At 40.6% G+C, this 23,211-nt stretch overlaps 1 protein-coding gene across 5 annotated transcripts in view; it reads left to right on the plus strand.

Moving 5' to 3' along the window:
• ppfia2 (PTPRF interacting protein alpha 2) overlaps window positions 1–23,211 on the plus strand; it is a 121,928-nt gene that overhangs the window by 89,511 nt on the left and 9,206 nt on the right. For 3 of the 5 annotated variants that reach the window (XM_015028875.1, XM_015028870.1, XM_015028893.1), the window contains 19 exons: window positions 1,984–2,085; window positions 4,272–4,436; window positions 5,011–5,085; window positions 9,328–9,438; window positions 10,747–10,968; window positions 12,130–12,276; window positions 14,258–14,392; window positions 14,991–15,074; window positions 16,452–16,583; window positions 16,670–16,732; window positions 16,903–16,994; window positions 17,677–17,809; window positions 18,285–18,502; window positions 19,111–19,351; window positions 20,316–20,345; window positions 20,471–20,601; window positions 20,692–20,873; window positions 21,494–21,584; window positions 22,679–22,681. In XM_015028875.1, coding sequence (XP_014884361.1) covers window positions 1,984–2,085; window positions 4,272–4,436; window positions 5,011–5,085; window positions 9,328–9,438; window positions 10,747–10,968; window positions 12,130–12,276; window positions 14,258–14,392; window positions 14,991–15,074; window positions 16,452–16,583; window positions 16,670–16,732; window positions 16,903–16,994; window positions 17,677–17,809; window positions 18,285–18,502; window positions 19,111–19,351; window positions 20,316–20,345; window positions 20,471–20,601; window positions 20,692–20,873; window positions 21,494–21,584; window positions 22,679–22,681 — 2,357 coding nt within the window. The remainder of the gene's footprint in view (window positions 1–1,983; window positions 2,086–4,271; window positions 4,437–5,010; window positions 5,086–9,327; window positions 9,439–10,746; window positions 10,969–12,129; window positions 12,277–14,257; window positions 14,393–14,990; window positions 15,075–16,451; window positions 16,584–16,669; window positions 16,733–16,902; window positions 16,995–17,676; window positions 17,810–18,284; window positions 18,503–19,110; window positions 19,352–20,315; window positions 20,346–20,470; window positions 20,602–20,691; window positions 20,874–21,493; window positions 21,585–22,678; window positions 22,682–23,211) is intronic. The other 2 variants (XM_015028883.1, XM_015028904.1) reach the window with 1 other exon arrangement.

A 23,211-nucleotide genomic window follows, 5' to 3' on the forward strand; every position in this document is an offset into this window, starting at 1 on the left:
TGAAAAGTTGGTGAAATTGCAATAAAATTTGTCCCGATAGCTTTGGGGCTGAAATCAAAATCATCATCAAAACAATGTAGTCGAGCAAAAATTTACATACTTCCCTTTTGCAAGTATATAAATGCAATAAGTGCATTTACATCTCAGAGAGTAAATCTGTTCAATAATTTTCATTTTGATGTTAGGTGTAAAGTTTGCAAGAAGGGTTGTGTTTTATATATATATAGACTGCTTGCACTCACAGGAGACATTTGAACAGAAAAAAACACAAATTGTTACAGTAGAACCTTCAGATTTTCTCCGCCGGTTCCGTGGCCGTGTTGATGACTCCCTGACAGCACCTCTGGGATAAACTATCCTCCATCCCTCCGCCACGTGTCGCTTCTTATCCTCCAAGCCATTAGTCAGCTTGAGGCTCGTCTCGTATTCACGTGGAACACTATTTGTAGTCGTATCTTCAGTTTCACATTACTGAAGATAATGTGAAAGGCCTAGAAGCCTTTCTTCTGATCAGATCCACTTGACTTAAAATGGTTCAAAAGAAACTTTCATGTCATTTCCATAGAGGATTTGTGACTGTCTGACCTCTAAGGATTTGTAGAAGAGACACAATATGAGTTCGCTCCCTGGAGTCTCTGCGCAGCAGCGAGTTATTGTCCTCGACAACTGAAGGACAGATGAGAAACAGATTTTATAAAAGAAAACATGGTTTTATTTTTTTTTTAATAGTATAAAATAATTGCATTTTTGCACGCTGAAAACAAAATATTTTCAATTAATTATGTTATTGATTAATTTGATAGAAATGTCAAAACTAAAAACAAAGTTCATGAAACTGACAATCTTTTACAATTTATTTTTTCTTAGAAAAACGTTTTAATTCTTTTTTTTAAATGTTTTTTTAATTCAAATAATTGCAGCACATGTATTTCTGCAAGTGGGCTTCGTTCATCAGTTTATGTTTTAAGCAGGTTTCATGCTCAACCTAAGTGTTTGTAATGTAAATCGATTTCATATGCCTTTTTGTAGAATGTGAGAACAAGAGAGTAATTTAATTAAATTTAATTTGTTAAAAAAAAATACCAATAGTGACTTTTTTTCTTAACCACTTAACCACAAATCAAAAGTAAAAAAAAAAAAAAATTAAATATGTTGCATCGACAGTTATGAATTAATGCCTAATGTGTAGAAGCATATCAACATATTCTCAGTTCTGCTAATTTAGTTTGATCTCACGAACACCAGCGAGAAAAACCTAGACACCACAAAATACCACAAAAAATGTTTTTAACACAAAAGACAGACAACACACTTGCAGGATTTCCAAGCGCTATGCACTAAATTACAGAGTTTATATGTTTTCCTTTTGAGTTTTTCAGGAATTCTCAGCTAAAGTGTGCATCTAAATCTTTAATGATTAACTTTCTGTGAACCAGCAGGAAACCAAAAGTACACTCGGAAAGCTCTTGAGGAAAAAAATGCCTTCTAGCGTTGAAATGAAAAGCGTAGAAGCTCTCCGGAGGAGCTGGAGGAAGTTGTTAGCAAAAGCGTCTCTCGCTAAACTGCTGCCTCCTCAACTCTGACGGAGATTAGCAGCAGGAAGAGAGACGAGGTTCCATCTGCAAACACGATCAGTGGGGTTTCTTTCTGTTGGGGTTCTTCTAAGTCATCTCGGTCACTGCTCATGCTGTCGTGCAGAATGTTCTGCTGCATTTTTCTGTTGGCTTGCAGTGTGTGTGCCGTTCTAAAGTAAATCCTTGACAAATGCTTCAACCTTTATACCTGTATACCGTGGTTGACTGAAAACACGTTAGCTGGAAATTCAAAACTTCCTCACTTTCAAAGTCAAATTCATTGTTTAATCTTCACGTAATCTATTTCAAACAAAAAAATCTGCTTTATGACCGATTCTGTCATTTCCAGCTCACTGGTGGATTTCTTCTGATCCTGACCCGTCTCGTCCTTTTCTCTGTGGTTCTGCAGGAGTTTGCTGCTCTGACCAAGGAGCTGAACGCCTGCAGGGAGCAGCTGCTGGAGAAGGAGGAGGAGATCTCTGAGCTCAAAGCTGAGAGGAACAACACCAGGGTATCTAAAGCCTGAATCTTACATCAAACTTACACTGTGCTGCATCAGACAGAAGCAGTGAATCTGCATAAATTTGGTTTTCTCCCATTAGTTTTGTTGTTAACAATGAAGCTGGGTTTTGTTTTTTGTTCTGACGAAGCAAATTTTCTTCTTTATGCTTTTTTCTTTCTGATTGGTGCAGTTTGAATTTGTCCAGGTGGCTTGGTCTGCTTTCAGAAGCTCGGAATGAAAGCAAGAAAAGGAAATAAAGATATGACCACAGAGTTTAATAAATGTCATCTTACCACTCCCAGTATCTTTGTATTTACAGAAGATACAAATGAAGTTGGGATCCTTTCAAACTAGCAGCAGGGGAGTGAAACGATATAGACTTGTTTTATTTCTGATGTTAAAATTGTGAATGAATTGTGTCAAATCCAACCAACAGAACTGCATTTCCATGACAAACAAATATCTTTAGCACAGAGATGGAGGAATGAATTGTTAACAACTGGACCGAAATTATTAATATGAGTTGTGAAAACGTGGTATTCCTAATACACAGCTTTGAGGGACACCCTTTGTGACGGGTAACCAGAAGAAAGACTAAATTATGCACAGATTTTTCCCACATTCCTGATATTTATAATGTTTCACTTAGAGCTCCAGTATTTTGAATATGATCTTGAGAAAAAAGGCCCCTGGAGGCTGACTGCATATTCTGATGAACAGAAATGGAAGTAAGTCTGCAAAAGTACTGAACCAAGCATCTATGCTGTCAGTAGTTCTTGACATTTTGCCTGGGAGTTTTCCTCTTCCTCCACATGTGAGTGCTCCGCAGTAGGATGAAGTGGTGATGATATGCAGAGTGCTCCGGCTCAAATACTCTCATGGGAAATTGAACCAACTTGTAAATGTTTGGGGAGGCAAAAAGTTGTGCATGTTCACTTTTAAAAAAACATTCTCATCTTAAAAGCTGTAAGCACAGTCTGCTGCTGCCAGATGAGATCGGTTTACTTTTCTGCACTGATTTAGTTTTCACTTTTTTTTTGTTCTGCTAAAGGACTATTTTAGCACAGCTCACTGAGAAATCATGAAAACAGGTGCAAAGCAACAGAAAACGTCATTTTCACACTCGCTTAATTATCGCCTCTAACTCTCTAAAGAGGGATTTTCTAAGCAAGCTCTAATTAAACTTGGTTTTGTCACTGAAGGTGTTTTACATTTCATAATTAAGTTTTGAAAAGCATGTGCAGACAGGCAGTGGACTGAGGGCGCTGCAGTGTGGGGACATGTAAACTTTATTGACTGCTGGGGATAAGTGTCCCAATCGAATGCCATGCACATACAGCTGGACTCGAACGGGTCTGGAGACATGAAGCGTGTCCAATAAATAATAAAGCAAAGGTTGGAAAAAAAAATCTAGCAAACAGGATTAGAGTGTGTTCTAATTCTGGAAGGAGCTCAGTGTAAACACTTCATGACTGTGTTTGCTCTGTTGACGTAGCAGGAATACGGAGTACATGACGACTGCTGCTCCAGTTCTGACAGAGATGATTCAGATAGAGAGGTGGTTTAAATTTGTTTTTAGATGGTTATGTTTCTCACAAACATGAGAATGACTACTTGAATTTTTTTCTAATGGTAAAATATAATTGGTTGCATTTTTTTAAAACTATAATTGAATGCATACTACTTCCAGAGCATTTATTTCAATAGTTTAGTGGAAAAGCAAGTTGGTTTCTGCAGCATATGGTGCTGCAGACAGTCCATCCCCATGTGAATTCAAAACTGCTTTCCTTTGCAATAAAAGTTTCCTCTCTTAGCCACAGTAGAAACTAATGTCAAATTGGAAATATTTAAAATATTCTTGATGTGCTAATTATGAAAAGTTCACCACTGAGACTTCTGGGTTTATGGTTAAATGCAATTACTGTCTTTTACTTTCGACAATCTTGAATCAGTCGCTGTGCACCTTTTGCATTTTTGTTTTTATGCTATATTCACTACACAAATCTACAACAAAGAGCGGTATTAATGTAACACTTTCATAAAGAAAGGGGTGAAGCTCGAAAGTATCTTAAGGTTTACTTTTTAATGCAGTTAGTGCTCAAAGACTCGCTCAGGGATGAGTCTGCATCTGTTCAGCAGCTGTTTGAAGCTTTTCCCTCCTTTTAACAAATAATCTGTGCTTGTGATTTTCCCAGTTACTTCTGGAACATCTGGAATGCCTGGTGTCCAGACACGAGCGGTCACTCCGAATGACGGTGGTCAAGCGGCAAGCTCAGTCCCCCTCAGGGGTCTCCAGTGAGGTTGAAGTCCTCAAAGCACTTAAGTCCCTATTTGAACACCACAAAGCACTCGATGAGAAGGTATATCTGCCACCAGCTGTGTATTATTTTCACTTCTGTTGGAGGAAAAAAAAAATATTTTTGCATGTTTGTAAATGAATGCAGAATACTGGGAAACAATATGGGTTCCTTATATATTTTAATAGAATTTATATGTTGATTTACTGTTTAAAACGATGCTATGAGACTATCTGACTTGAGCATTGTTGGCACTGTTTGTTTTCCATAGTTAGGTTGCTGCTTTTACCCTCTGTTCCCCCCTTTGTGATCCACAGGGAGGCCAGCTTTCAGCCTGACCCCTAAATGCTCTCATCTGTTAAGGCCTGATGATTTGGGTGGTGAAATTGTCTTGGGGTACTGGGCATATTCTCAACTCAAAAGTTTTTAATTCAGGGTTAACTCCTCTGAGATTGTTGAAAAGATAAGAACAAGAAGGTGGGAGATATATTGAAAGAAAAATTACTTTTGGACTCAATCAGGGTTCCTTTTGTGTTATTGTACAGCCATAAGCAGAGAAAAGAATGATTTATCTCCTGCCGTGTTAGATTTAAATGAACAATGATGTAAATATTGTTTTCTCTTTTCATATTTTCAGGTCAGAGAGAGACTCCGAGTGTCACTGGAGAGAGTCTCTGCCTTGGAGGAGGAGCTCACAGCAGCCAATCAGGAGGTAACAAACTGTGAGCTTATATGAAATAACAGCTGTGCTAATATTTAAACATACTTACTTAAATACACGTTCACTGATTTGCTGAATGTTTGACTGGATAATGAGCCCCAGGCCAGTGTATTTACGTTGATTTTCTCTAGTACAACAAATCCTAGAAATAGAAATTTCTACATTTTGTCAAGTTACAAGTCAATGCATCACTGGGATTTCAGGTGAAAGACAAACGCAAGTATCTGTGAAGTGGACAGGAAAAGTTTTCATTTGATTTGACAATTCAAAAAGCTGCAAAACACAATAAAACCTCTACAATAAAACCCAGTGCAGCCAGTTGCAGAAAGCATTTCATTTCACCATAACTGTGTTTTGTGAGGTTCTCAGAGGTTTATTTGAGCACAAACTCCTCACACATTTTTACAGCAATGTATATCCTGCTATAAATTATGTTTTTTTTCACTAAAACTCAGAACCTGCAGAAGAACACTCGCTGTTTTCAGATCAAAGTTGCTTCATGTTCCACACCAGCAGCCGCTTCCCAGTCCGTCACCAGTCACCACACTTGGACTTTTTGTGGTCGTCACATCCTGACAGGGATTTGGTTGGAAGGCGCAAAGATGAGAATATAAACGAAAAAAAGGCAACGAATGTCGATGCCGACTGTGGCCAAAGAGATGTGTGCTAATGAGTGTGCAGGTGCGTCTTTAGCGAAAGCTGAAAAAGTATGGAGACCACAATCTTAGCTGAAATGAACAGTGTTTCAGAGGAGATGGTGTGGGCTATTTGGCTGCAAAATCAAAGATCATTTTCTGGAGAAGTGAGAGTAATTTGACAAGCCTGTCGTTTTTAAAGTTTTTCTTTTTTCTTATTCTCTCCTAGAAGAAACTTGATTTTAACGGCGCATTTGAGGCACCGTCAGACACGGCGGTAGGAAATGTAGCGCCGTTAGAAATTCTCACACCACTGAGCCAAGGTTAGAAAGCCTCTGCAGTACATCCGCGAGCTTCCCCCTTATATACGGTTAACAACGCGCGCCAGCTGTGGGCAGATGAGCGATCGGGCCTACAGGCGGCAGACAGACGCTCAAACTGCCGTTGCTGAATAGAAACGTCTCACTTCAGGGGCTCCAGGGAGGCGTGAGCAAGCAAGCTGGTAATTGATTTTGGATGGAAGGTCTTGTACGAGTCCCATTTCCCTGCAGGCATTTTCACAACACTGATGAAATCTGCAACCTTTGACCTTGTGCAGTCACAGGTGCTCAAGTGGCCACACACTGATTACCGCAAGGGATTCTAGTTTGCTTCTATCAAATCAAATGTTATACTGGATGTGTTGGAATATATTTAAATACTCAATTAAGGAAATGAGTTTAACAGTTGAAAAGTTACACAACATGTTTAGAATTGTTTTTGTTTGTTAAAGTGACACAATGCCAGTATTCTTTCTAGGATTCTCGTTGTTCTTAGTTGACCAAATGAAGGCGGACATTGTCTTCTGCTCACAGAGCTGAGACTTTATTTAAAATGTTGTTGCAAAGCTAGTAAGTTTTCTTTAATGCTGTACAGGTCTGACTCCTGCAAAGCATGTTTTAGTATTTTTAAGGAAAAATATTGTGCAGTACTTTCCCAAAGCCTGTTTTTTAATAGTTTTTTCTGAGTGGACAGATGCCCTCAAATTTTATGTTAATATCGATATCTTATTTTGGACTTTCATAATAAAAAAAAAAATCCAAAAACATTCGGTTTCATCTTTAAAGTTTCTTACGGATAAAAAACCTGGCATTTTAGGAAAAATGAATGCATTATTTTGTGGCATTTCCAGTAACAAGTTTATTTGTCTGGGTCATCTGCGTCAGACCTGCACATTTTCTGGTCTCCTTTTTAACATGATGAGGCATTGAAAAACCATTGATTGATAATAAATCTAAGCAGTAGGTAACACTGCTTGGGAAACAATAAAAAACAACAGTATTTTAACCTCAACATGAAACCAGATCCTGCAGAAGATTCAACACGTTTGAAGTCGTATAATCCGGTTAGTCCCACTTACATGGGGAGATCTGATTAGAGATGAGCACTGCAAGCACAAATACCATCTGAATATGGAAATGGTTGAATATCTGAATATTTAGCCTTCATTTTCACAACCTGCTGTTGAAAACAAGACAGCCGTTTATCAAAACAGTCGTATTATATGTGAAATCCAAGTTTGATGTTGGAATATTTAGTGCACATCCATACATGCAATCAGATTTATTTCCACTGTGCTACCTTTAAAATAAACCCAAATATAGCGCAGGAAATCGGAGCAGAAACGGCTTTATTTTGACTTCAAGGAAAATGTTTTTGTATGAGGAAAGAAATTGGAGTTATTTTTTCCCCATTTGTGACTGATTGTATTTTAAGTAGACTGCACCGAACCTCCATGCTACTGGATGGATTCAATCTTCTTCAATTCAGTAAATTGCTTTGCAGAAAATCAAAATCACCCTTCACTCCTTCTAGTAATTCAATTTCTCCTTCGTCACTCTACTTCGGACATTTCTCATAACATGAAATTGTTGTAAAAACAGACGAGGAACATCACATTGTCCCTTTCTTTCGTTCTTGCTATTTTGTAGAGGAGACGGATCAAGAAGAACTGAAGGGCAGCAGCCTGTCCATCTGAACTTGTCGTCTGTGTAATTTCTGAGCTGGAGATGCATGCACGGCACTCCATTCATTATTTGTTGGGCTTTCATGTCAGGGGTGGCGTTGGTGTTTGATCTCTGAGGTGGAGAAACTGCAGACGATCTCAGGATAGTCGAGGAAACATCCAGAGACGCGGCTCTGACCTCATTAAAATTAATGAACAGAAATGCTCTGTAGTGTTTTAACCCTCGTCGTTTCACAGACTTATTTAGTGGCAGAAGTCGCTGTCTGGATCGTGCAAACAATTCTGTTGCCGTTTGTGTCATTGATTATCCTCTAAAGCAAAAAATATATCACGCAAAACATGACCTTGTTTCTCTAAACGATCACTGTGCTTTCACGCAGGATGACGTGTTTAAAGCGAAACATTAGCGATCCTGGGAAATCCCCAAAGAAAAACCAGAGAAAGCAGAGTTCAGGTCAAAGCCCGCTGAAAGCTTCTGAGAACCGAGAGTCTGATGGAGCTTTAACATCCTCCCTGCATGGTTAGGGTTAGTCTACCGGATTGTTGTTGGAGCTGCTTCTTTGCTTGCAGAGGGATTATAGTTAAATAATGTGAGCCTTTTGTAGCTGAAGTGCTTCTGTGACCTTTGCTGTAAGGAGGATGCTGAGGGTTAAAGCAGAGCAGGAAGCACAAGCAGCAAATGATCAGAGAAACAGACAACTTATGCAACACGGCAAATCACTTTGATCTTTCCATCATTTCTTCCCTTCTCTAATCATCTTTCTTTCTCTTATTCCTTTGAATATTTCCTTTAATATTTTATCCTTCCTTTCTTTCAGTGATTTTTTTTGCTGCTCCCATCTTTTTCTTTCTTCATTCTCTTAAAGTTTTCCTGCCAGCAGTCTCTGCCTTCTCACTGCTGAAGTTTTCATTTTTTAAAGTTCAATAAAAGAAACTGAAGAAATTCCTCTCCTGTGTAAACCATAGAAATATTGCTTGCTGTTTAACGAAGGATATTAAAAGATAAAATGCAGCAGAAGCTCCTCAGACTTTGACTTCAGTACAGACGCATGTAGTAATGAGCCAGGAAATCCAGCTGTGTTCAATTTCAGCACTAATTCGACTCCTCCTCCCTGAAAGGAGGTTTTTCTGTTTACCTTGAAAAGACTGTCTTCCAATCTGTGGCCTTGCATTGCTGTTAGAAGGAGAATTAAATAAAATCACAAGGAAAAACGCTTTTAAAAAGCTGATCTAAAGTAAATGCTAATGCAGAGGACTCTGGACTCGGGTATTTACTTCAGCTCTGCTTTTAGAGATCCGAGGAGATGCATTCAGTTTGTGTTTGGAGGTAATTTTAAAGTATTTAGTTTGAAAGATAAAGAAGCACTTTGTAGCTACAGAAGATCTTGTCACTGTAAAGCTAGCTGTAAACATTATTACTGGTCATATCCATGGTGATGTGCTGATTTTAGTTGCTTAAGGTCATAGCTACTGTGATTTTACGAGACTTCTAGCTTTATTTTTCTGTCTGTCGCGTCATTTTAAACATTGTCCAACATTGGCTCCACGATTAATGAATATTTTAAATGTATACCTGTGTTTACGATCGTACAGATTGTGGCCTTACGAGAGCAAAACGCTCACCTTCAGAGGAAAGTCGCGTCCGGTGAAGGAGGCGATGACCTACTGGAGGGCAGCGAAGCGCATCAAAAGCTTCACGGCAAGGTGAGCGTCACCGGAGCTCAGGTTTCTGGCTGTAAATGAAAATAAACAGTACTGTGAGACATTTATTTAAAGGGAATAAAGATGATTTCAAAATCCAACAATGACATGCTAATGTATTTCCTTAGGAGCCAAATTTGTCTTTCTCTTAAGACAGGCTGGTCATCTTGCTTCAAGCAGCTGACAGGAACTTCTTTGTGCACCAAGCAGTCGATGGAAACTATTGCATTCATCAGGAGTACTAAGAACTAAATTTAGGCCGTTTCCGAGCTGTAACATGACTTCATTTGACATCTTGGTCAATGAAATCCACCCTCCTTTACTGACTGTACCGTCAATTTGGAATAAAATCTTCAAAACTCATGGAACTGCACCTTGTTCCACTACGCCGCTCCGATTTTGTTTTATATCGGCATCGTCAGAACTTCAAACCTCGTATCTGATGCTAAAAAAATATTTCCATGCAGACAGAGGCAGCTGGATAGTTGGTTAGATCAATGGAAAGGCTGTTACTCTGCTGGTCCTCTGCAGGCTGCAGCTTGGGGGGAGGAGAATAGGCGGGTGTGGAGAGTAGAGAGATGAAAAGCGCGCACGCTGAGGCGAGAGGTAATGAGAAGACGGTTATCATCTGCTCTGTTCTGTTGAGATAAAATAAAGGAATATAAACACAGGCTGTTTTCTGCATGTTAATGTTTGGCTGCGTGCTCCTCATGTGATGCGACGAAGGCAAAGTTTTAACCTTGCGGTGATGGAGAGGTTTAGTCATTCAGCGTCGCTGCAGTCACAAGGACTGACAGAGACGCTGCTGCAAACACCATTAGCTGGGAGTGACGGCCTGTCCTGTGGTGTAAAATATACATGGCTGTGGCCTCAATGTGGCAGGTAGGAGGAGGTCAAGGGCAGGAAAGGTCACGCTTTCTTTTTGTTTTAGGAATCGTTGATGCTTTTGTTTTCTGTTCTCACTCCTATTCTTTATTTTGTCTACCAAATCTTTATTGCTATGAGGTAAAAATAAACTTTCATGAGAGATAGACACATATATAGACTTTTCAGCCAACGGATGGGGAATTTTATACACTTTCTGCTAGTTTTTAACCAATATCACCTTTATCTGAAGATGCAGTCTCTAAAATTTGACTTTACTTTGTAAGCTAACTAAACTTGGTAAAGACTGCATGCTTTGCGGCTATGCACTAAAACACCTAAAATAAAAAAGAGATTGAAAAATGGGTTGAAAAATGTCAGTTATGGTTTCTAAGGGAGGCTTTTCTTTCCTATGTTGACCTCGCACATGTTGTGTCTCCCTCCCAGCGTCTGTCGAACGGCTCTCTGGAGTCGGCCCGCGAGGCGAGCCAGGTGGTGGAGCTGCAGGATCTGCTGGAGAAGCAGAACTACGAGCTGGCCCAGATGAAGGAGCGCATGTCCTCTCTGTCCTCCAGGGTGTCCGAGGTGGAGCAGGAGCTGGAGACGGCCCGCAAAGACCTCATCAAGTCAGAGGAGATGAACAACAAGTACCAGAGAGACATCAAAGAAGTAAAAGCTCATACACATTCACTTGTACGCGCTGTATGTGCGCAGAGAAGAGAGGGAAACGTGCATATTTCTAAGTTGGGGAGGAAAAAGACATGAGAGAATCCTTGCAGTGGTGTGAAAAAGCTGGCATTTCAAATCCAATGTATCCATGCCCTGAATAAATGACGTTTTTTTCTCACTATTTGAAATTACGTCAAACTAAAGTTTCTCTCTGTTAGCACAGTTTTAAAATTTATTGGAATACGTAGTTTGCTGAAAACGTGGCCTATTCCTCATGGACTGATCTGATGTAGCATTTTAAGGTGCTTAAATGTTGCAGATGTTGCTTTATAAGCCATAAGTCCATCATAAAACCTTTTCCAAATGGTTTAAAGCCACTTTGAATGTGCACATCTATGCTAAAATGCTTCACAATAATTTTCTCAGATGGTATTTAGCAAACATAAGCAAGTTTGGCCATTTTGACAATGAGAAAGTTTATGTATTCATCTGGTTTTAATCTCAATCTCTAAATATCTGCATACCTCCTTAAAATGTCTACATTTCTAACATGTTAAATGCTGGCTGGTAAATATTTAGCACACTGCAAGATACAGCAAAGAAAATGAAGAAAATAATTCTCCAATAGCCGACAGCACAATAGCACAGCTGCGTACTTGTTCACTGTGCCTATGTATATAGGCTGATACCCCTTTGAACCACGCCTGAAATTACTATTGATTGCTAACAATGCAGGCTGAGGCATTTATTGCAGTCTTATTGGAAAGACGGCTTGTTATCACCGTTATCTGTCGTCTCTGAGAGCTGCAGTATCTATCCACCCTTGCAGGATGACTATTTCTTGTTGCTTTTTGTCTCCTGCAGTTCTTTCTGCAGGAAATTAACTCTCATAGTTTTTGTGGTAGTCCTGCCACTGTGAAGCAGAACTCTCAAAAACTCAGTTTTTGCTTTTTGTAGTTTCCCAACTCATTTTGTGCAGCTTTAGAGAGCCCTGCACAAGTGCTCCTTTTTTATTTTACTCTATAAAAGTATATTTTGTTGTGTATTTTAATGCATTCTATACATCCAGAAAACATAAGCAACAACTAAAGTTCTGATTTAACACAGATGTAAAAAAAAAAAAAACACCAGGATCTTGACTGTTCTGATAATTGTGCGCAGGTCATGTGCCAGAAGGAGGACATGGAGGAACGCATCGTCACGCTGGAGAAACGCTACCTGAGCGCGCAGCGAGAAGCCACGTCTGTGCACGACATCAACGACAAGCTGGAGAATGAGTTGGCCAACAAAGAAGCATTCCTTAGACAGGTAGGTAAAACCTGCTGAGGATCTAAAAGAGGCTTGAAGGTTAATAACTCAAAGATGGCGGTAGACTGTGAAGCCAGTTTACTATGAGGTTTTGTGTGTGTTAGATTCTCCCTTCAGGCTGGACAATCTGGAGCAGTGCGCGTGTCTGATAACAGGTCTGATCACTACAGAATGATAAAAGTAATCCAAAGTTTTCAAAGTCAGAAATCATCTAAGTGTCGAAGTACTTCAAGTCAGGCGATACTAAATGGAGGTTTGGATTCCCTTTTGTGTTTCTTCATCCTAATGAAACAAGGATGGGGGGAAAAAAAAAAATTTCTCTTTTTGCTGGAAATGCTGGTTTGCAATAATTAAAATTTTTCAGAGGTCTCATCAAAAAATAGCTTTTTTTATACCTGTGAGTGCACAGTACTGGACCAGCTGACTCTCACTCTTTCCAGTGTTTCCTGCATGCTTGACTGCTCATTATTCTGCCTTTAGGTGTTAATGTGCAAACTGTATGCTGAAATTAGTTTTACTTCACTCCATTTTAATCACATTTAGTTATGTAATTATTGAGAATACCTACATCAGATTTAATCATGACAAAGCATCTGAAAACTTTAATATTTTAGGTTTGTAGTTTTTGGGTTCAAACAGCGTTTTAGACATCAGAACTACTGACATTTTGTCTTTAGGTACCATGAAGCTTTAGTATTTTGAGCTCCTGCTGCCACCCTCCATCACAGGCTGTGCATTGAGTCCATTTGTGCTGTTGGCAGCAGATGAAGCTCAGGATACCCACTGATGTCTGAAGATAAGGTGTTGATGGAACGCAGACTCGGCCGTGGCTCCAGAAAGATGAAGCCGTGAGAAGATACGGCAAGCAAAACGGCCAAAAATACACGCAGGAGCAAGTTACAAACCAAAAGCAGATGGCCATGATTCCCCAGTGTGACCTCAAAACTGAAAATATCACTGACACAGAAACAACACATTCTTGGCCCACTCCAGTCAAATGATTGCATATTGAGCTGCCAGGCTTGATGCTTATGGGATCAAAGCTTCTGCCACTGAAAGCAAAGGCTGCCGTCCGAGGCAAAGTAACGCTGCTCAGCACTCGACACACATGAGGGAGATATGTCAGTCAGCAACACCGAGCTTCATTTCTGTGGTTAGTACCTGATAGTTGGAAACTGTAATTGGCAAATGCAGAGTTGCTGCTTTTTTCCAACAAAGGATGTTTTTTTTTTGTTTTGTTTTTTAGCAGCAATGCAGTGCTGGTGATGGTGAAGAGAAAAGGGAGATTAAAGTTTGTTTTGTTTCACCTTTTGTTGGCCAGAACATTATGAAAATTCAGATGATCTTAATGGAAATAAATAGATTAGATGGACAGCGAATGGAAACAAAACGGCTTCAGTGTCGATTGAAAACCAACTTTTTGAATAACAGATTTTTAATCTCTTAAAATTTGACTGTTTGAGCTGAGATCTGGAGTTTCACATTACTCTTTTTAGACAAAGTATTCATGTGTCGCATTACAACCACAAACTTTACAATTTATGTGATAAACTAAAATAAAGTAGCTGTTAAGTGAAAGAAGACGGATACATGTTTGTTTATTTATTGCTTAAAAAAGTATCACATCAGACAAGTTGGGGGTTAAAATTGTGGAAATTCTTACAATAGATGAAATCCTGCTCATGTGTTTGAATGGTCTAGTCAAAGTCCTGACCTACAGAAACTTCAAAATTACTGGCAAACCTTGGAGATTAATATATAGATGATCTCCAATTGAGCTGTAATTGTAATTTTTAAAGGACGTTAATCATTTGTGTTTGTAACGTGACAAAATGTGAACATTTTCAAAGGACAATAAATTCCTCGTTGAGGCTGTGCAGACCCGACGGATCGACCAGGACCCGGCATGCGCAGCTAATAAACACCGACTGAAACAAACGGCGGTGCTCATGTGAATCCTGGTGTTGCTGTTTGTGTCCAGATGGAGGAGAAGAACCGGCAGCTGCAGGAGAGGCTGGAGCTGGCCGAGCAGAAGCTGCAGCAGACCATGAGGAAGGCGGAGACGCTGCCGGAGGTGGAGGCAGAACTTGCCCAGAGGATAGCCGCCCTCACCAAGGTAGGAATGCAAACCGGTACGCACATCCCCACAGACACCCTGACCTCTGGATGTTCCTGTGCCGCCGCGTGTCACGCCATGACATCTCAACGTATTCCTTCTCCTCTTCCTCGGCCGCATAGTCCGACTCCAGCTCCTCCTCCGCCTCCCCTGATGATTATCACTTTATTATGGAAGCTAAGCTTGAAGACATGAACTCCATTCTTAGGAAGGTAGACCCACGGGGAACTCCAGCTCCTGTAGTGAACATTGTTTAGTAGCGGTCGGTTACTGGGATTCTGCTCTGGCTGTTCGGCCACCAGTGGGACAGCTGCATGGCACGCCCAGCTGGAGCTCTTACTTTGCTGCGCTGGAGAGGCTCTCCTCCTTTTCATTGTGGTTGTGATCTTTTCCCCTTTCACTCTTCCTCTCAGATTGCTCTTCCTAGTGAAGCTTTCTAAACTACACCCGTTTCTCACTTTCTGGTTCAGGGCTTTGCTTCTGTATCCGTCTCTGCTTCTTCTTTTTTTTTCTTTTTCCTGCTGCCCTTTCTGCTCTCAAACAGGCACATCATTGTGGCGCTTCTTTCTGTCCCCTCTATGTTTTAATCCATCTGTAGGCAGAGGAGCGTCACGGGAGCATCGAGGAGCGAATGAGGCACTTGGAGTGCCAGTTGGAGGAGAAAAACCAGGAGCTGCTCAGGGTGAGTCACTGCGGAGGAGTCGTGCCAGGCAACATTAACCAGGCAGCCAGTTTGATGTGACAACAACCGATGACACATTTTTGGGATTTATCACCACTGAAGCCTGACCAAATGTGTGGTTCACACGCTCTGCTGAAGGAATAGTGCTCACAAATCATCCAGCCATGTCAAGTTTATTTTAGGATTAAAATCTTCACAGCATTTCTGTTACGCTGTCACATTTTGCTGCATCATACAGACAGTTTAAAATGGATCTCTTTTGGTCCCTTTTAACACCATTTGAATAAGTGAAAACTGAGCATGTATAGAGTGCTGTCCACTTTTTTCTCACTCATAGTACATATGTGTAAAAAATGTCTTTAAAATATTCTGAAAAATCCAATTTTTAACATATTTATCGAGTAAAGGAAACAAAAAATGAGAACAAATTTTTAGTTTTCTGGAGTTATCGTTACGACAATAGGATAGAAAAGGACACTTGTTATGTAGACGATGTCTAGTGGTTGCTATGGAGACTTCGTGAAGCCAAGATACAACTCTCCAAAAACAAATTAATAAATAAAAATAAATTGGGTCGAATTTTGTTTAGTGGATTAATCTTCATGGAATACCTATAAATTTATCCACATCTGCATAAAATAAGGTTTGTTGGTCTAAACAGAATATTAGGCAAACAAAGAGTTTGGTCAGAACATCACACAAGTTGAATTAGTTTATTTAGCTTTAATCAAACTTTAAAGGCTGATGTCATTGTTGCTGTCCTTTCTTTTGGTTATTAAAAATCGTAAAATGGGTATTTTAATGAGTTGACCTTTTTAAAGATGGTTTTGATGATTAAATGTCTCCATCACACCTGCTGCTCAGAGATAATTGACATGGAGTGAAAATTAAACACACAGAGATCAGCAAATGATACAAAAATAAAAAAAGAGCACAAAACAAGCATTTCCATGGAACTTGAATGTAAAATGATTTTTATTTAAAATACAATCTTCACATCAAAAGTATAAAGACATACATTTTTTTTACTCCTAGAAGAGCACATGAAAAATCATAAAAAGGTTTAAAGAAGATGAAAAGTGAATATTTCCAAAATTTTGCAGCAGATTTTTTTTTACTGGGTTTATAAGTAGTTGAAGAATGAAGTTGCATGATTAGTTCATTTACTCTTCCTTTATCCCCCACTAAGTGAAACATGCCAGCAAACTGCAACCGTTCTGTAAGTTTTCCACATGACATAAATATATAATATTAGTTAGAAGAGGCCAGAACAATGAAACTCTTACAAAAACAATCACAGTTAAATTTTTAGCACCATATTCTGACATTTACAAGTGACTCAGCTCAGTTTGGTCCTTGCTGCGTTTTACCGTCTAGGCACGACAAAGAGAAAAGATGAACGAAGAGCACAACAAGCGACTTTCGGACACGGTGGATCGACTCCTCACCGAGTCCAACGAGCGGCTCCAGCTTCACCTGAAGGAGCGAATGGCAGCTCTGGAGGAGAAGGTCTGCAGACGGAGGGCAGCAGAGCGGAGACTCAGTCATGTCGGTTCTCAGTGACTGAATGTTGCCGTTTGTTCTCATCTTTGCAGAACATGTTGATCCAGGACTCGGATGGATACAGAAAACAGTATGAAGAGTCTATACATGAAAAAGTATGTTGTCTGGATTTGAACAATGAAATAGAAAGTTGTTTTGTAAGACTTTTGAGTTGTAGACTTTAGTTTTTATGTTCGGATGTTTGACTAGGAATTTAACGTAGTTTTCTATTGTTCCTAAAAAACATTGTAGCTCATTGATGATGATGATGATTTGCTTTGTCCAGTCTCAGCTGGCAGAGGAGATCGAGAAGCTGAGATCGGAGCTCGACCAGTACAGACTGAGGGCAGGCTCCCTCACAGAACCCACACTGTCTCGGTAGGTTGCTGGTTTGAGTCCCTGTGTGTTGGGCCTGCTACACACACGCTGTCCTGTCATTTCTCTTACAGTGAAACATGCACATGTGATGCATGTTGTGGCTGAAAATGCAAATTCTGATATCTTTGGTTTAGGCACGTATTAAAATATGTCGCTGCCGTTGACTATTGTAAGAAAACATGCAGAAGGAGCATTTCGTCACAGTTTGTACAAGATGTTTATTGTAAAATGCAATAATAGGCTAAATCTGCAGTTAAAGTGTGAAGATATTAAATTATTTCTGTTTACTGGAAGCATCTCATTCGCTCTGTTACACCACAGTTGGAAATGCTGCTTTCACGGATTTTCTGGTATTTCTGCAGATATGTCTTTTATGCACCATGAACTTTAAATATTAGAGCACTGGTGTGTTTACATCAGCAATGCTAATCTGGGCCATAGACGATTTAAAGGCACAAACCGTGAACATTCATTCTGCTTGAGGGAGGCTGTGATTGGTTTGCTGCCTGCTTAGCTGAACATTTTCCGTCTCTCATCCTTCATTTTCCAACTCACCACTTTAGTGATTGGTCTAAAGACAGAAAACAAGTCCAGACGTGATTCACCTTAAACACAAGTTGGTTTGGTTTTAGGGGAACAACGCAGAGAAGTTGATGCTTGATTTATTAAATGTGCGTTTTAGGTCTCATCTCGACGCATCGGCTGAGCTTCGCTTCTCGTTGGGATCTCTGGCGGAAACCCAGTCGGACCATTACCGCTCAGCCAAAGTCATCCGCCGGCCGAGAAGGGGGCGAGTGGGTCTACGGGAAACAAAGGTGAGACGCATTCACTGCAGTTCACCTGCAGCGCTTTGCTTTAGGTTCATTTGAGACAGAACATCAGGGTCTTTGTAGGGGAAAGAAAAAAATATATTTCCATGGAAGAGTAAACTCAATTTTACATAATCCTAAGAAAAAACTTGGATATTCTGTCTAGAACTAGAAGGAAAACACAGAACAACTAAGATTCTCTGACATTATTAAATCAGACATTTCTTAGTAGAGAGATTTTTCTGATAAAATTTGATATTTTTCTTACAAATTTCTAAATATTTAATATTATACCTTTATGCGTTTATTCATTTTTCTGGCAAATTGACAATTTGTCTCTCATTTAATATCAAAAACCTTATTCCTTGAAGAAAATAAACTTGAAGCTGCCAGTGGTGTGAATCATTTTAAGCTGAACTCACTTAACCTTTTCCCAAGAAAATGTTTTTATTTTTAGAAATGATTTTGTTTCCATGCCCAGGCCAAATCGCTTGGCGAGCACGAATGGCGCTCGCAGCAGCTCGGCGTTCTGGGAGGCCCCCACTTCGAGAGCGACACCGAGATGTCGGACATCGACGACGACGACAGGGAGACGCTGTTCAGCTCCATGGACCTTCTCTCCCCCAGCGGCCACTCCGATGCACAAACTCTGGCCATGATGCTCCAAGAGCAGCTGGACGCCATCAACAAGGAGATACGGTACAACAGTTATGCTGAAACTCTGCTCCATTACACTTTTTACATTTGCATGTAGCTAATAATTTTTTGTTCTATCCCTCGAAACAACACCAGAACAACACGCCTCTTAGCTCCTGGTGCTGTAATAAAAATGTGCTGATCAGTATTCATCACCTGAAGCACAACTTCACTTTATTTCAAGGAGTGTCAATAAGCTTGTTGCTGATTTGCATTCACCCCAACAGAAACGGATCAGCATTCCTTCTGCAGCCACTTCATTTTAGTCTGACTGAATGTAATGATCATGAATCCTCTGAGTTTTCCTCTCAGCTAATTACAGAATTAGATCCTGGATATACTTCAAATGGATTACCTTACGTTTAGCCCTTAATTAGTTCGCTTCAGTCTGAAGGTATTCCGGGGCTTTTGTGCAGATTTTTTCCGAAGCACACCCTGAAGACCAGAACGTAACAGTAAATTCTGGAACAATCTCGCTCTCTTGGCATTGAGCCCTCTAAATGTGCACAATTTACCACAACAGGGGCTGTTATTACCAGTTAAACTGCTTTAAGTTCTGCTCCAGAACATTTACAGCACAATAAATGCGCTCCAAATCGTTCTTGGTTCAGGCTGATCCAGGAGGAGAAGGAGTCAACGGAGCTGCGAGCGGAGGAGATTGAGAACCGGGTGGCCAGCGTCAGCCTGGAAGGCCTTAACCTGGCCCGTATGCACCACCATGGAGCCTCCATCACTGCCTCAGCCACAGCCTCCTCCCTGGCCTCCTCTTCCCCACCCAGCGGCCACTCCACCCCTAAACTGGACCCTAGAAGCCCGGCACGGGACATGGAGCGCATGGGAGTGATGACTCTGGTAAGATGTGCACCATATCACACGTATCCTTTTTTTTTGTCTAGAAAACTGAGGACACATTAGTTGTCTAATCTTGGTGTTTAAAAGTGATTTAGCAACAAAAATGACCCTGTTTACTCATAGCCAAATATATTGACAAAAAAGTGATTTTAGCTGAGGTTTCATGTGTCTTTATGGATCTTCCTCATGAAATTACAGAAGATGTCAGTTGCTCTGACCCTGAGGACTTTTAAAAGTTTTTTTAAAAAAAAACCTTTTGTGAGGCACAGTAGCAGCTTGAAAGTAAAACGTTTTTCTTCTCCCAGCACTGAAGTTTAATTAGATGCAGCAGATAGTTCATGCAGTGATAATAGTATGTAGTTGATCTCATTAAAAATCCACTCGCATCCCCCGCAAAACCGCAATGAATGTGATTAAAACAAATATTCTGCATGTTGGTGAAGTCCTGATCACTTTCTGTTCAAATACTTCACCATCAGCTGAGTGAGGTACATTTATCTCCCAACAAAATGAATCCCTCAGTACTAACCACTCAGCATATATGGTGATTTAAAAAATATTCTTAAAAAATGCAATTTTACAACTGGCCGGTCACATATCAGGAGCAACCATGATGAAAATCAGACAATTTCAAACTATTTTTTGTTTGCAGTTCCTTTAGGAAGAGACGATGCATCGGCCCAGATGGGGGCAAGAGGAATAAATGGTTCTAAAAATAGGATGCAAATCCGCCACAAGGTTATGATGTGTAAATGCATTTCTTTTAAAGGCTTTGATGTTGTTGATCAAATGACTGGTTTGTCTGAACAGACGTTTGGCAGCAGCTCATAGGTTTCTACTAGTGCATGATGTTTATATTCAGTGCCAACTTTTTATATGCCGTTTACTGTTTCATCCTTGTTTTCACACACGCATACTGACATGTCAATATTACCATCTTTTTTTTTATCTCTCCATTCTGCAGCCCAGTGATTTGAGGAAACACAGGAGAAAGGTACAGGCAGCAGCAGCACGTTTGATGAACGTATTTACATTTAATGCTGTAACGGCTCCATGAAGGAACTGTTGGCTTGTCGGGTTTTCAGATTCATGTTGCTCCCCTTTGTCCTCGTCCCTCAGATAGCAGCCGTGGAGGAGGATGGCCGGGAGGACAAGGCCACCATCAAATGCGAGACGTCGCCTCCTCCGACGCCGCGCACCGTACGAATGACGCACACACTGCCAGCCTCCTCGCACAACGATGCACGAGGGTACGCTTTCTGCTCAGACATTTATAAAAAAAAAAGACTTGTAAACCTCTCTTTCTCGCCAGCGTTGTCCATTTACATTTATGCCCTCAGGATTGTGGCTTCTCTGGAGGCTGAAGCCAGTGCCCTAAGTAGCGTAGCCAGCAGCCAAGACTCCCTGCACAAACAGCCGAAGAAGAAAGGGATCAAATCCTCCATCGGGCGCTTGTTCGGCAAAAAGGAAAAGGGCCGACTGGCACATCTAGCACACAGACAGGTCATGGTAGATCCACAAGGTCAGCGGTGCTTTCAGAATTATGGGTACAATTTAAAAAGTATTAAAGTTGTTTCAAACCTAGAAGAAGAAAAAATGTGAATAATATAGAAAAATGGCGACGCAAAATATTTAAGTGCTACAGTTTTTGATAGGGCTAAGGTTTTTGTTTAGAAATTATGAAATAGACAGAAGTGAATCGCTATTTTAAGTAAAATTATGTACAAAACTAGAAAATGAAAAGCCTTACTTTTATGTCTTTTGGTCCTTCTTTGACATTTTACTGAATGGTGGTGATTGGGATTCTTTTTAGTTCATTTTACCCAAAGATCTAAATAAATCCATGTCCTTTAAATGTCAACATCGAAATTAAATAAGCCCCAACTGAACTGCATGGCAAACTTGTTAAAATGTTCTAATTGTACAGAAAATAGAAGTCAGCTTCTGACTTTAACATGTTGCTAAACGGGCACCGTGTGAGGCTAACAGGAATGATTAAAGCTATAAATCACTCTCACAGATGCTGAATGTCTTGCACAGGAAATGAGACGACATATCTTTGTTTGCCTATATAAAATCTTAATGTTTGTGCGTGACATTAAAAAAGAAAGCTAAAATGTACTGTTTCTCCTTTTGCATCAGCCACAATGATGGACCTAGACGCGTCGGGCCAGGACATGGGAGTGGGCAAGCTGGGAACTCAGGCTGAGAAGGACCGCAGATTGAAAAAGAAGTAAGATCATGAGTTCTTAACTAGAAATGTGTTAAAACGTGACACACTCTCTTCTGAAAACACACTTCCTGCAACTTGTACAGTCAAATCCATTCTTTAAAACACAGCCGGCCTCCGTTTCCAGCGTTTAGCTGACCCTGCAGCACTCGCTTCACTGTATGAAATAGTAAATCCGACGCTGAGAACAGTCGGTAGACGGCAGAAGCCGGATCAGTGTCCAGGAGCGGATATCAGTGTTGCTGTATTCAAACACAGAGTCAGACTATTGATCCAGCCTGAAGAGCCAATTAATCCCACAGAGGTGCTCTGTCAATTTAGTAGCCATAGGCGGCTTTCCCAACGCAGCACTGGTACATTACACTTCAGAGTGTACACAATATGCAGTATGCGTGTGATTGGGTGTGTGTGTGTGTGCATTTGCCATGCTCCGGTGCCAAATGATGAATGTCATTTGCTCGAAGTGCACATTGAGTTGTCATGACAAATAACTTTGCCTCCCATGTAGTTGGTCAATATAAAGTGGTTGTTGTATGACAGATGTGCTCTTTTCCTTCCACCGCACCGACTTCTCCATAGCGGCGTCCGGGACCCGGGCCTCGCCACCACCCTGCATCTTGGTGCCTCCTCCACACTGCATGCCATTATAAGCTGCCTGCACTTTCTTTCCATTTCAGCATCTTGATCGATCAAACTAAACGCTGTGGTGTCATTGTGGACTAGTGTATTTTTCCTCCAAAAAGTACCTGAATGTAACTGAGCATTTGAATGTAAGGCCATGGAAGTTGGGGTTGGGGGGAGTTCTTGTTGTTTCAAAGCATTTCTCATTCCCTCTGCTGCACGAGATGTGTAGAAGACGACATCTTCTTTCACTGGTCTACAGATGCTCCTGTTAAACGAATGTCCTCCATAGTGAGACGTGTTTGTGTGTGTGTGTGTGTGAGCGAGTGTGTGTGCATGTGTGTTTTTAAAGTCATTTTGTTAACTGCCTTTTATCACATTAACATTTGTGTACTTTTGTCTCCCCGTCGCTCTTTCTCCCCCTCTTTCTCTCTGACCCTTCCTCTCCCTTTCATCATCCTCTGACTCTAACAAAGCGGGTAAGTTGTTGTGAGGATGTCTAACTGACCTCCTGGATTTGACCATTGTTTGAGCCATTTTTGCGCTGTCTGCCATCTCTCCTGTCTGTCCCACCATGTCCTGAAAGAACCAGTGCCAAAGCTGACGTCTCTTATCTATCTACCCTTTCTTTGTGGCTGTTAACGAAGCCATTGCTTTTCTTTCTGTTTTCATTTACCATCTGAAGATGTTTCTTCCTCCCCCACTCCCACTTTCTACAGCTCAATGGCAGCTGCGCCTGCGGCAGGATAGAGGTTGAGCCGCCGCTTAAACCGGGGCTTAATTTTCACACCCAAACTCTCTTCTCTCCTTTTATGTGTCTCTCTTTCTCTTTCTGTGTGTGAAGTAACCAGCTACAGTATCTGGTTATGGGCGTGTTTAAGGTTTTTTTTTTTCTCAGTTTTTGATTTATCATGACTTTTTCCTGACTTCCCTCTCCCCAGCTATGTTCAGTGGATGTATTTCACCATGCATTAGACGCAGGCTGAACATAAAACATCAACTATATCTC

This window comes from Poecilia latipinna, unplaced genomic scaffold (genome assembly GCF_001443285.1).
Source record: "Poecilia latipinna isolate Pla-1442-1.1 unplaced genomic scaffold, P_latipinna-1.0 Scaffold9, whole genome shotgun sequence".
NCBI lineage: Eukaryota > Metazoa > Chordata > Actinopteri > Cyprinodontiformes > Poeciliidae > Poecilia > Poecilia latipinna.